The 12,354-nt window shown below is 45.9% G+C and overlaps 1 protein-coding gene and 1 long non-coding RNA gene across 2 annotated transcripts in view; one reads left to right on the top strand and one right to left on the bottom strand.

The window, feature by feature from the left end:
- The window catches only part of LOC106815389, a 22,376-nt gene extending 18,548 nt beyond the window's left edge, over positions 1-3,828 (bottom strand). The window contains exon 1 of the long non-coding RNA XR_001394739.1: positions 3,115-3,828. This is a non-coding gene — a long non-coding RNA (uncharacterized LOC106815389). The remainder of the gene's footprint in view (positions 1-3,114) is intronic.
- Positions 3,829-8,736: 4,908 nt separating this feature from the next.
- The window catches only part of LOC106815383 (zinc metalloproteinase dpy-31-like), a 14,145-nt gene continuing 10,527 nt past the window's right edge, over positions 8,737-12,354 (top strand). The window contains exons 1-4 of the mRNA XM_014819838.1: positions 8,737-8,800; positions 9,140-9,267; positions 10,007-10,102; positions 10,395-10,575. Coding sequence (XP_014675324.1) covers positions 8,791-8,800; positions 9,140-9,267; positions 10,007-10,102; positions 10,395-10,575 — 415 coding nt within the window. The 5' untranslated portion in view covers positions 8,737-8,790. The remainder of the gene's footprint in view (positions 8,801-9,139; positions 9,268-10,006; positions 10,103-10,394; positions 10,576-12,354) is intronic.

The raw sequence follows: 12,354 nt of genomic DNA, 5'->3' as shown, positions 1-12,354 counted from the left end.
CATTTCAATAAAGTGATAAAAATGGTAGGTCAGCGCTGAAACAAAAAAGTTTTGCACTCGGTCCGTTAGACCATGTCTGATATCTGACCTTTCCCCCACTGCCCTTTGACCTGTGACCTCCAATTTTGCACTGGTGATGGGTCCCAATCACACTATACATGGAATATTACGAGCGTAGGTCGAGCCGTTGAGATTTGTGCCGCAATCCCGTATTTCCTCCTATACTTAGGACGTCCCGAATATCAAGACCGTACGTCGCGCGGTTAAGTTTTGTGCCGTAACTGTTGACGGACGGACGGACAGACGGACGGACATTCATGCGATTCTACAAGCTGCATCTGACTTTGTCAGCTGAGCTAAACAAGTGCCACAGAGCGACAGTGCTCAACTGACCTGTACTGTAGCCGGGTATTCTTCTGATAAACCCACTGCCATCGTCGTTGTCATTATCGTTATCGCCGTCAATGTCGTCATCGTTGTCGTCGTCGACAGCATCAGTATCGTTATCGTCGCCGTGTTTATCATTCTCATTGTTCTCATCGTCATCACCGTCGTCGTCGGCGGCGGGCCGCGGCTGCGGTGTTGACGATGGCGGCACCGGAACGACGACGCGTGTCTCCGTCCGCAGCGCTAGCGATCCAGTGGGGAGCCAACGACGCGGGGCCGACCGGCATGCTGCATGGCTGCCGACGACGACGCGGGGCCGACACGCTGCCTGGCTGCCGACGACGACGCGGGGCCGACACGCTGCCTGGCTTGCCGCGAACGTACGCTGGCGGTGCCGAACACGCTGCCTGGCCTGTCCGACGAGAGCGGGCCGACAGCGCTGCCTGGCTGGCCGACGACGACGCGGGCGTCCGACACGCATGCCTGGCTGTCCGGCGGACGACGTTGGGGCGACACCGCTGCCTGGCTGCGGACGGACGCCGACGACGGGGGGCGACCGCTGCCGGGCTGCCGGACGACGATGTGGGCCGACACGCTGCCTTGGCCTGTCGACGACGCGACACGGGGCGGACACGGGCCTGGGCTGCGACGACGAGCGTTGGGGCGAACGCTGCTGGCTGCCGACGAGACGACGACGCGGGCGCGACACGCTGCTGCTGCGACGCGAACGTGGGGGCGACCGCTTGCGGTTGCCGAGGACGACGACGCGACGGCGGGCCGACCTGCTGGGTGCGCGACTCGCGGACGCGGGCTGCGGTAGAGCCGACACACTGCCTGGCTTGGCCGGCGCGCTAACGAGCTCGGGGCGACCGTGCCTGGTGCCGACTCGACGCAGGGCGCGACACGTACTGGTGCCGACGAAACGACGACGGTGGCCGACACGCTGCCTTGGCTGCGACTGGTGTCCGCGAAGGGTCGCTCGTGGGTCGCTCTGAACGCGCGCGTGTAGCCGAGATCTGCGTCGTGGGTCGGCCTAGAACGAGCTGGTCCGCCGACGTCCGCGTTCGTGGTTCCGGTTTGTGCGACGCCGGTGTAGCCATCTCGTCGCGTTGGGGGTCGGCTGAACGGACGTGTCACCGGACGTCGCGGTGGGTCGGCCTCCTGAACGACGCGTGTAGCTCAGTAAACGCGTCGTGGGTCGGCCTGACGACGAGTGTAGCGAGTCTGCATCGTGGGGTCGCAGCTGAATCGATGGCTTGTGCACGAGTCGCGTCGTTGGAGGTCCCGGGCCTGACGGCGCGTGTGCCGACGTCGCGTCGTGGTCGGCCTGACGACGCGTAGCTGACGTGCGTCAGTGGGTCGGCGCTGACGAAGCGTGTAAGCTGCAGTGCGTTCGTGGGTCCCGCGCTGACGACGCGTGTGAGAGGTTCGCGTGGTGAGGTCGAGCCTGAACGAGGTGTAGCTGACGTCGCGTTGTGGGTCGGCCTTGAACGACGGTTGTCGTCGACGTTTGCGTCGTGGGTCTCGGCTCTGAACGGCGTGTAGCAGACGTTTTCGGTCGTTGGATCGGCGCTGAACGACGGTGTAGCGACGTGCGTCGTGGGTCGGCTGCTGAACGAGCGTGATAGCGGGACGTGGTGTGGGGTCGGCTCTGAATCGAGCGTGTAGCCGACGTGTGTGTGGGGTTCCGGGCGTGACGCGCTTGTGACGACGTCGGCGTCGTGGGTCGCCTGACGACGGTGTACTCGACGTGCGTCCGTGGTTCGCTGAACGACGGTTTGTCGGCGAGTCAGTCGTCGGTCTCGTCCTGAACGACGGGCGTGTGACCGCATCGCGTCGTGGGTCGGCCTGAAGACGCGTGTAGCGACGTCGACGGCCCGGTGTCGGTGGGTCTCGGCCTGACGACGCGTGTAGCTGGGGGTAGGATGGACGTCGGTCGTGGGTCGGCCTGAACGGCGGCGTGTGCCGGTCGCGTCTGTGGGTCGGCCACTGACGAACGGTTGTACGCCAGCGTCGCGTCGTGGCGTTCGGCGCTACGGACGCGTGTAGCGGAGTTCGCGTCGGGGTCGCATGACGCGGTGTAGCCGACGTGCGTCGTGGTTCGGCCCCTTGAAGAGCGGGTCGCGACGTCGCGGTTCGGGTGGTCGGCTGAACGACGCGTGTAGCCGCGTCGGTCGTGGGTCGCGCTGAACGCGGGGTACTCAAATCTTTGTCGCGAGTAGTATCGTCTGTTATTTTGATGAGCCTGCGCATCTCGGCGCGGGCTGTTTCGATTTAGCGTTTGTAAGAGAGTGAGTATGACGAGAAGGGGGGAAGGGTAGGGAGTGGGAGGGTTTTTAGGGAAGGTGGGGGGAGAAGGAGGGATGGAGGGGGGTGGGAGGGAAGAGGGAGGGAAGGGGGGAAGAAGTAGGAAGGAGGAGGAGCAGGTAGAGGGGTGGGATGGGACGGTGTGAGGACGAAGGGGGGGTAGGAGAGGAGGGAGGGACAGGAGGGGAAGGGAGGCGATGGGGGGAGATTTAAGGGAAGGGAGGGAGGGAGGGAGTGGTCGCGCGATGCTTGGAGTCGTACATGAGGTGCTTCTGTTTTATTATTATCAATTTAACATTTTTTTATCGTGACCCTGTCGAGTTATATGTGATTACTTGAGCATCGGTTGGTTTCGAGATGGTGTTGAAGCAACAGCTTGCTTCAGTTATGAGAGTTGTAATTTCTTTGTTTTTGATACACTGTTTTACACTGATAACAAATAGTCATTCCTATTTATTGTACTGCATTGCTGAGGTAGTAAATAGAATAAAAAGTTGTAGCAAAGAGTTGAGTGAGAAAATTAGTATATTAGGCGTTTTTCTTTACAATGCTATCATTTCCATAATATCTGTATATTCTTTCTTTATATATCTGTCTCTTTAATTTATGGTGCTTATATAATGATATAGGCACACGTGCATAATATGTATAATTATGACTATATAGTATATTATTATTATACATATATATATATATATATACAGAGACGTATATTGAAAATATCTACGTATATTAAACGTATATAACGTATATCAACGTAGATTGACGTATATTTGGTATATACCAAACCCAGAGACGTATACAGAGACGACGGCCTCGGAATTCTAAACAAGACACCAAAAGAAATCGAAAACGCAAAGAAAGATATTTGCAAAACTTTCCGGGACAATGGTCTACGAATAACGATCGAGGCGAATTTTTTGGATGTGACACTTGATTTGAGCTCGGAACAACACAAGCCGTACATGAAACCAAACAACAAATTGCAGTATGTTAACATCAACATACTCTAACCACTCACCGGGCATTCTGAAGAATATCCCAATTGGCAGGGGGCAAGCGACTCTCCGAGATATCCTCCAGCGAGGAAATTTTTGAAGAAGCGGCACCCACATATCAACAAGCATTAGACGACAACGGACGACGGAACTTCAAGCTCTGCTACGAAAAACCCCAAGCAGCAACCGGAAGAAGAAACAAAGCGCGCAATATCATTTGGTACAACCCTTCATACGACCAAAATGTGAAAACAAACGTCGGCAAGGAATTTTTACAAATCGTAAATAAGTGCTTCCCTCCAGAAAACAAACTCCACAAGATTTTCAATAAGAACAATATGTTAAGATCTCGTACAGCTGCATGCCGAACGTGAAGAATATAATAGAGGGAAACAACAGAAGAATACTGCAGATCAACACGGAAACGGTAAACAACAGAAAATGCAACTGCCCGAAAAAACGTATCGTGCCCCCTGGATGAAAACTGCCTTGCTAAAGACATAGTATACCGAGCAACAGTGACAAGCGAAAACAAGACAATAAAAAATTCTCGCCTTATGAATTCGGACAATATGAAAAATCTCCAAAGATCATTTAGTACTGTTATGCTCACTCAGTACACTACAGAAGTTTCACATTTCCTCTTATAGCGCCCGACGTAATAAGTACCGGTAATTGTTATATAGTGCCTTTACCTTATCATATGCTCTATAATACTGAATTCAGATCGATGTGTATTCGAACAGCGATGTGCATTACAGTTAATTCTTCTTAAACAATAGTAAATACGCCTGGTATTGTGGTTAGTCGGGGTTGAACATGCGTCCAAGGTTCAACCTTTTGAAGATTTAAAGTGTTGAGTAACGAGTACGAGTACGAGTACGATAACGATAATAATAATAATAACGTACGATATATAATAATATCTATAATATATATAATATCTGAGGATTTATATCACCAGAGGATTTATATTTTGTGATGTATAATAATATAATAATAATAATATATATATATAATAATAATAATAATAACGTACGATAACGAGTACGAGTATTGCACTAACAAAATCGTATGTGAGTAAGGTGCTCTTAGATTCACTCGGAAGTGTTTATATCGCGTATATGTGTGCTCATATAAGTCATATCAGCTCACAAAAGTATATAATATAGCCTACCTCACAAGTATGGTAAAATATAGCTCGAGTACTGTAGCCCTTGTTGCCGCAAGGGCGGTAGTACTGGAGCTAGGTGAAATAAAGACCATGAGGAATTAGGAGACAAGATCGATGGTCTACAATGCACTTCCAGCTTCAGTATTCAACAAGATTGTTCTAGATAATTATTTTGTAGAGTTATTAGCCACATAGTCTTTCGATGACTGGGAATCAATAGCGGAAAAAAACACAAAGATAATATTAAAATTTAGGGAAGTTGTCACACATTCTTACGATATTAGGCTCCTTCTAAACATATAAGTCCACCAACAGAAAATGTGATAATTTATAATGTAGCAAGTTTAAAAAATAGCAATGAAATAAATGCGTTTTTATTTATTTTAGAGACAGCAGGGAATAAACATGTATCATAATTTCTTATATTTCTTATTATTAATATCTATGAAACCCTTCAATTTGAGTACCATTTGATATTAACAAGAGCAGATAAAGAAGGCTTCTTTATCTGCTCTTGATATTAATAATAAAAAATATATATGTGTGACTCCTGTTTCATGTGTAAATGGTATTTCAGCTGGCATAGTATGGACATATTTTGTACTCATAATACTAATAACTGAAATAGTATGCATTCAAACATTGTTATGTTTATTAATGAATGTTAATTATTACTGAATGTTAGTTGCTTTATTAAGTAAATAATTGAGAATGAGATATAACTGCATGTGTATGAACGATGCAATGAGAAAATGGTGATGGAGACATCAGATGTTCATGATGACAATTACAGAAACGTTGGTGCGGATAAAAAATATTAAGGAAACCTTTCAATAAATGATGGACTGAAAGTAATTTTAGAATGTCTTAATTCTCATATGTACAAATAGCTACTTGGTAAACTCGAAAGTTTTTCACACATGCATCTTTGCGTTATTGGCTTAATTAGTACTGAAATCATTTTACTGGTCCTTTATAAACATGTATTCCTATACCTAAAAGGATAATTATACTCATAATTATACTAATAGATATCAATTATACCCAAGCATTTTTCCATTTATCAACTAAGTAACAGACAACAAATAACAAAATACGTATTTGTTCTACATGTATAAAGATATATTGAAGTTTGCACACATTCTATATTGAGACAATCTTGGTTAAATTTTATTTTATTTTAAACTTGAACACAAACACAGTACGTACGGTTCCATGCACTTGCTATCACACAGAACGGAAGCAGCGAGCGATTTATGTACAGTTGACATTTGGCAAAAGTTTACTCTCGCGCATGCTCAATGCGTAACTACGAACTGGCTTATTGCAAACACGCAAAATATCTTTCGTGTTTGATTTTTCTGGCTGAGCGCCGAATGCGCACCTTGTGCGGGCTCGTTTACGTGCGCAAATGGCGCGCGCGTTTAGCTCAGCGCCGTTGGCGCGCGCCGAATGCGCACCATGTGCGGGAGCCTTTACACTTTGGTAGGACGTGCCCGCGGTCGCGTGCGCCTTGCCGCGGAACTGCGCGCAATATTTCCGCGGTCAGCGGTCAGGATCAACGCCTCCCTTGCGGGACGCCTCTAGTATCCGGTCTCTTCTGTATCAAATCATTTAATCTGCAATCACATTGACACGTACTTAGAGTGATGCCATGACCCACACGGTATATCGTTCGGGTTACAGGGTGTGGCAGAGGTAGGGCAATTTTCTTATTATTACTCCTTACCAGCTGGAAGCTTCACACCGCACCAGGCCATCATCAGGCACATCCGCATCTGTGATCTTTTGTATTCTATTCCTGTGTCCTCTGATATATACGTGTACAGTAGCATTGCATGTTTTTATTTGGTAATTCCAAGTGTTTCTTGGTGGTCATTGGGTGGATGAAGCCAGGAGGATTATGCCGTCCTGAACCACGGATGAAACTCTTTAGGTAACGCTTATATAAGGCGCTTCATGGCATACACGCACCTATGATATTTAACTCACTCACTCAGGAAACGCAGCTGTTCCATCCTTCATTACAATAACATAGTATTTATATATAAATGCTTTCATCCCGAGCCGTCACTGACCTTACTACATACACAAATATTCTTTTCATGATGCATAGAAATGAATACGACTGCGTCGTGCCAGGTCATCACTAACCAGAGCGCGTACAGCTGTTCCTTCCGATATAATAATATTTAACGGCTACATAATATCACGTCGCACACATCAGGTCAGCACTGTTGCCCACTCCTCTGACATTGCCCGGTGAGTGCGTTTATCATTGACTTTCATTTTCTAGATTAAGGCTATAATAGTTGTAGTTACATATATGTATTGTATTTTATATCGTATTTCGAAATATGTTATTGGTTTATGTTTAGTTTACTGATAATGTCGTATATACCTATGACGTTACTGATGATATAGTTTGTATGGTTTAGCGATGATCTCGCACCATACTTACACGGTTTGTTAACAGGACTCGTATTAGAATATGCAAGATAACCGCTTACTCCCTCCTCCTAACGCACATCGCTCCTTACTTTCATACAATCCTTCACTGATATGTATGTAAATAGAAGTAAATCTATTCAGATAAATAATTGAATGTCGTGATAGAGGAAGTGGGTGCAAGAAAGAATGTAGCGTAGCTACGTGCATCTGCACCTTTCTCACTCGGTGTGATGTGACATCGATGAGAATAGCACATTGGAAGTTGTTCACGCCGCAGTCAGTGTTGTGTAGTATTGTTGAGGTAAAATAAGACCATTTTTGGACATGGTGTGGCGGTAAAAAGAAGGAAACAGAATACCAGCGCTATACTCAGATCGAGTAGGAGAGATCGCAAGCGCGTAGCCAGGGGGGTCTTGGGGGCCCTAAGACCCCCCAATCAAAATCAAAATCAAATTTTTTTTATTTTTTTCTCTCTATTTTCTTGATTTTAAAGCACTATTTTTACATTTAACTCAAAAAAGACCCCCTTGTTATTGTTACTCGCTCGAGGACCACCCCAATCCAAATTCCTGGCTACGCCCTTGAGAGATCGAGCCAACTCTGATCAATAACAGCGACAATGTCAATGAACAACCCACACAGCAGCTACCTGCCACACTTAAGCTGGGTTTACACTGCCAACTTTGTGTTGGCGAATTGGCGAATTTGACCAAACTTCCCAACTCTCTATCAACCGTTGTATGAACTGTGCAGCGCGTTTACACGGAAGACTGCGAGTTGGCCCACTCGATCGAGCGGTCAGCGTCGACCGCGAGCGCCCGCGTGGGGCGATGAATATAGGGATTATTGCATGTATGAATTCGCGAGGTACCGCACGTACAGGCGCAAAGAATCGAGCACAGTCACAGAGTCAGGATGCCACAAGGGCAGTGGATTACCGGAGGGGTGGCCCATTGGATTTGTCCATGCTCGTGCTGCCGACCTCTTCTTCGTGTGCACGTGCGCGTGTACGTGCGCGCACGCGTGTACCTACCCACCGTGTACAACAGGTGTACGTGAGTGTACGCATCTGCCGTACACAGATGGACATGACCGCACGCGTGCATGTATACGCTCATACATGCGCGCGTATACACACATGCGCGCACGTACACGCGTGCGTGCACATACAGTGTTTGAGTTTATTCTTATCATTCGCTTTTTATTATTTTAATGTTGCTATCTTAAGCGTCACTAATCGATACCGGTAATTTAGGATATTTACAAGGCCTGTGTGATTAGTTCCTAGAAGCGTAATTGTTACGTTTTTAAATGCAAAACTGAAGTAATTTCTTGAAATTGTCTACATATACATATTAATACATATTAAATTAAAACAGATAACACGATCAAGCAGGTATAGAAATGGTACGGCCGGGAGCCATTGTACTCGTAGCGTGTACCTTGATTCAATGCGCAGACGCTAATGAGGCAATGAACACAGGTGCGTATTATTTACTAGCGTTGTATAATTAATAGCACTACGGTGAGGGACATATTCAGAGTGCATCGTCTGACTGAGAGTACTTCTGATGAATTTGCAACAAACATACCATTGATGAGTAGCTAATAAATCGCATTTAGGTTGAGCATAGACTGAAGGGATAATTTATCATTATTATTTAATACGTGTTTTTAAGTGTACTTGCTCCGCTCTCCCCATTTCTGGTGGTTACGCCAGTAACATGCCATGAACAATCTAGATTATTATCTGGTTGTATGTTGGGGCAACTGTGGTAATGACGATGGCACTCATTGCCACTCAATATAAATGTACTTTCAGATAACCAGGACAGTAACCCTGGGCGCGGACGCATTATAAGGCTAGAGATACTACAACCGGAAGACTTAGAGAACCCGTTAGAGAACAAATTCCAAGTAGCTTTGAATGAAAACCCAATGACTGATCATGTGAGGCAAAATACGTTTAGAAATATAGCAATGGAACAGCGTCATATTTAATAGGACGTAAATTTAAAGCGGTAAATATTGCATATGATAAGAAATGACAGCTGAAATAAATAATGATGTTAAATGAAATTTATTGTTATGCGCGGCATTCCCTGTACATAAACCATACACACACACGCATCCCGCAGGGGCTTGGCGGAGGTTATGTTTTCACCGGCGTGTCTTTGAGTGTTGGTTTGTGGGTTTGTGTGTTCCCATGCACGTTTCAGTTCACTTCCGCTAGGTGCGCTGGCTGTAGACTTACAAACACGCAACCGCAGGCTAAGGGGCAACCACAGACCTCCCCCACCTGCACGCTCGCACTAATCCGGATCCAATTAATTATTTAATTAATTAATTAATTAATTAATTAATAAAAAAATTCACATTGAGAGAATTCAGCTGCCTTGGCGGAGGTCTGTGCTCTCCGAGTGCTCTAGTTTAATAAATTAAACATCATCGTGTCTACATTATACACGCTTTGTTATAACTTGCTAGGAAAATTTATCTACAGAATATCATAATTTACTGTCTTTAAATTAGTTCATAAGCTGCTAGCTTTACTAGTCTTCACTGTTCAGACTGTGAAATTCCTTGTACAAAAAAGTGTTAGGCATTGTAGTTGGTAGAGTTGTTCACTCACGACAGTAAGATATAGGTGCAGGTCTTGATAAAACACGTGTCTCGGTTTTTTACACAGGACAGGCAACGGGGTCGAAGTGCCGAGGAATATCATCAGCAAGCAGCCATGTACCACGATATAATGGTCGACTTTTGTAAGAACGTTGGACTACCGGTACTTGATGCCTAAAACCACCTAGCTATTATAGCGCAATATAGCAACGCAATATAGCGTACTATTTTAAAGACTCTGGTACCAGCGGAAACGCATACTGATTTACTATACTGAATATGCTACCAATATACTAATACTATACTAATAATATATAATAATATACGATTACTGGGGTAACGCTAACGACCGTACCTCACAATTAGTTGTAGTGCATTAGGTTTATCACGTGAAAGGAGAACCGCTGATCAGAGGTACGTTCACCCACTACTGTATAATGCTATATAATCTTTAGGAGGATATGCCCATGGAAGAATGGGATGGTTTGATAGAGGGAGACATAGTGCCAACCATGAACGACCTCAGAGAGCTGCGTGACGAGATTAGAACACCTCATAGGAGAAAGCGGAAAATGACTTCGAACACGGATAATTATTGGACTTCTCCCATCCAGTACATCATTGATGCCGCCATGCGTGAGCGAGTGTTATTTTATATATTATGTTTAATGGGAATGATGAGGTGTGACTAGAGAAACCGAGACGAAGCGAGAAGATGCGATAATTAAAGCTGAACTGAGATGAGCCGACAAGGGCGATATAAGATAAATTGATGACAAATGATTGAGCAAACATATTGTGATAGTAATTAAATACCCCGTATACAGACTGCATATTTGATACCACATCAAACTAGTCAGGGCCAGGCCCTGGCAAATTTTGACAATGTTTACATGCTAAATACGCGCTAGTGCGGACTAATCTGGCCCCGCAATAAATGAAAGAGGGCCAGGCCCGCTTTGAAGCGTGCCAGGCAGCTTACACCGCGCTCAACTGTGTGTGTGTGTGTGTGTGTGTGTGTGTGTGTGTGTGTGTGTGCGTGTGCGTGCGTGCGTGTGCGCATGTATCTCCTATTATGTACTCTTGATATATATATATAAGCTCAGCTTAGGCTCAGAATTGTTCTAATACATATCGGCAGTGACCTCTATACTGATGGCCACACGTGAAGCGCAACAACATATCGATTCGTCCCCGGATTTCCGGATGTCCGCGAGGTAAATGTAGCACTTGTTTATTCTGTTATCTTCTGCTCATCAACCGTCGTAATACGCATATATTACCTCATCCATAATAATAATAATACGGATAATGAACGTATTATACAGCAAAATCACACCCACGTGGAGTAGCTGTTTGTTAGCAATCTCTATCTATGCACACACACTTACACACACACACACACACACACACACACACACACACACACACACACACACACACACACACACACACATGTGTGTGTGCGCGCGCGCGCGCAATATTGAGGCTGGCCTGCGTTAAATTTCGCAGTACGCACGCGCATAGCCTCATTTAGATCACATAAAAGTACAGTAGCTATCTGCCGAATGACGTGACTAGCTAAACTGAGCATGCACAGTCAACCCGTGCCAACCTAATTAACACGCTTCCGAATTTTGTGTCTGTACGCTGCGATTTAGCGCGCGCCTGGCCTGGGCCTGGCACGCACTAGTTTGAAGTGGGATCAAATTTTGCAGTCTGTACGGGGTAATCTATATAATAATTTGAGTAGTGTCGTTCTGTTTGTTCCTGCATAACTTCTAGGCGCGTGAAAATTTTCGTGCTTCATTCCTACGCATCAGGTTCGATTCTAACACTTTGCTTTTTGTCATTTATTGGGTTATATGTTTAAAAAAACCATATTTAGAAAATATAATGAAAAATATCCCTGGAAAACATGCATTTCCACTGCAAGGTTACGCGACAGACTACTGTATCCCTTAGCCTGTGGTTGCGTGTTTGTAAGTCTACAGCCAGCGCACCTAGCGGAAGTGAACTGAATCTTCGCCAGGGCACACGCGCTGGCTGTAGAATCAAGTCCTTTCCCACCTGCACGCTCGCACTCAGCGCATATCTATCTATCAATCTATCTATTTTGCTATCTATCTATCTATCTATCTATCTATCTATCTATCTATCTATCCATTCATCAAATATGAACCTGTGACCCTTGACCTTGGGTGAAAGGCACTCAAAATCAATAGGGTTCCACCGCCCCCAAGGTCCACGTCTGGACCAAGCTTGAAGTTTCTACCTCTAACGGTTGCAAAAATATCGAGCAGACGGACAGACACACGCACACGCACACGCACACACACATACACTCACACGCACGCACACACACACACACACACATACACTCACACACACACACACACACACACACACACACAC

The sequence above is a fragment of the Priapulus caudatus genome, unplaced genomic scaffold (genome assembly GCF_000485595.1).
Source record: "Priapulus caudatus unplaced genomic scaffold, Priapulus_caudatus-5.0.1 Scaffold1103, whole genome shotgun sequence".
NCBI classification, from domain to species: domain Eukaryota; kingdom Metazoa; phylum Priapulida; class Priapulimorpha; order Priapulimorphida; family Priapulidae; genus Priapulus; species Priapulus caudatus.
This window is presented reverse-complemented; position numbering and strand designations above follow the sequence as displayed.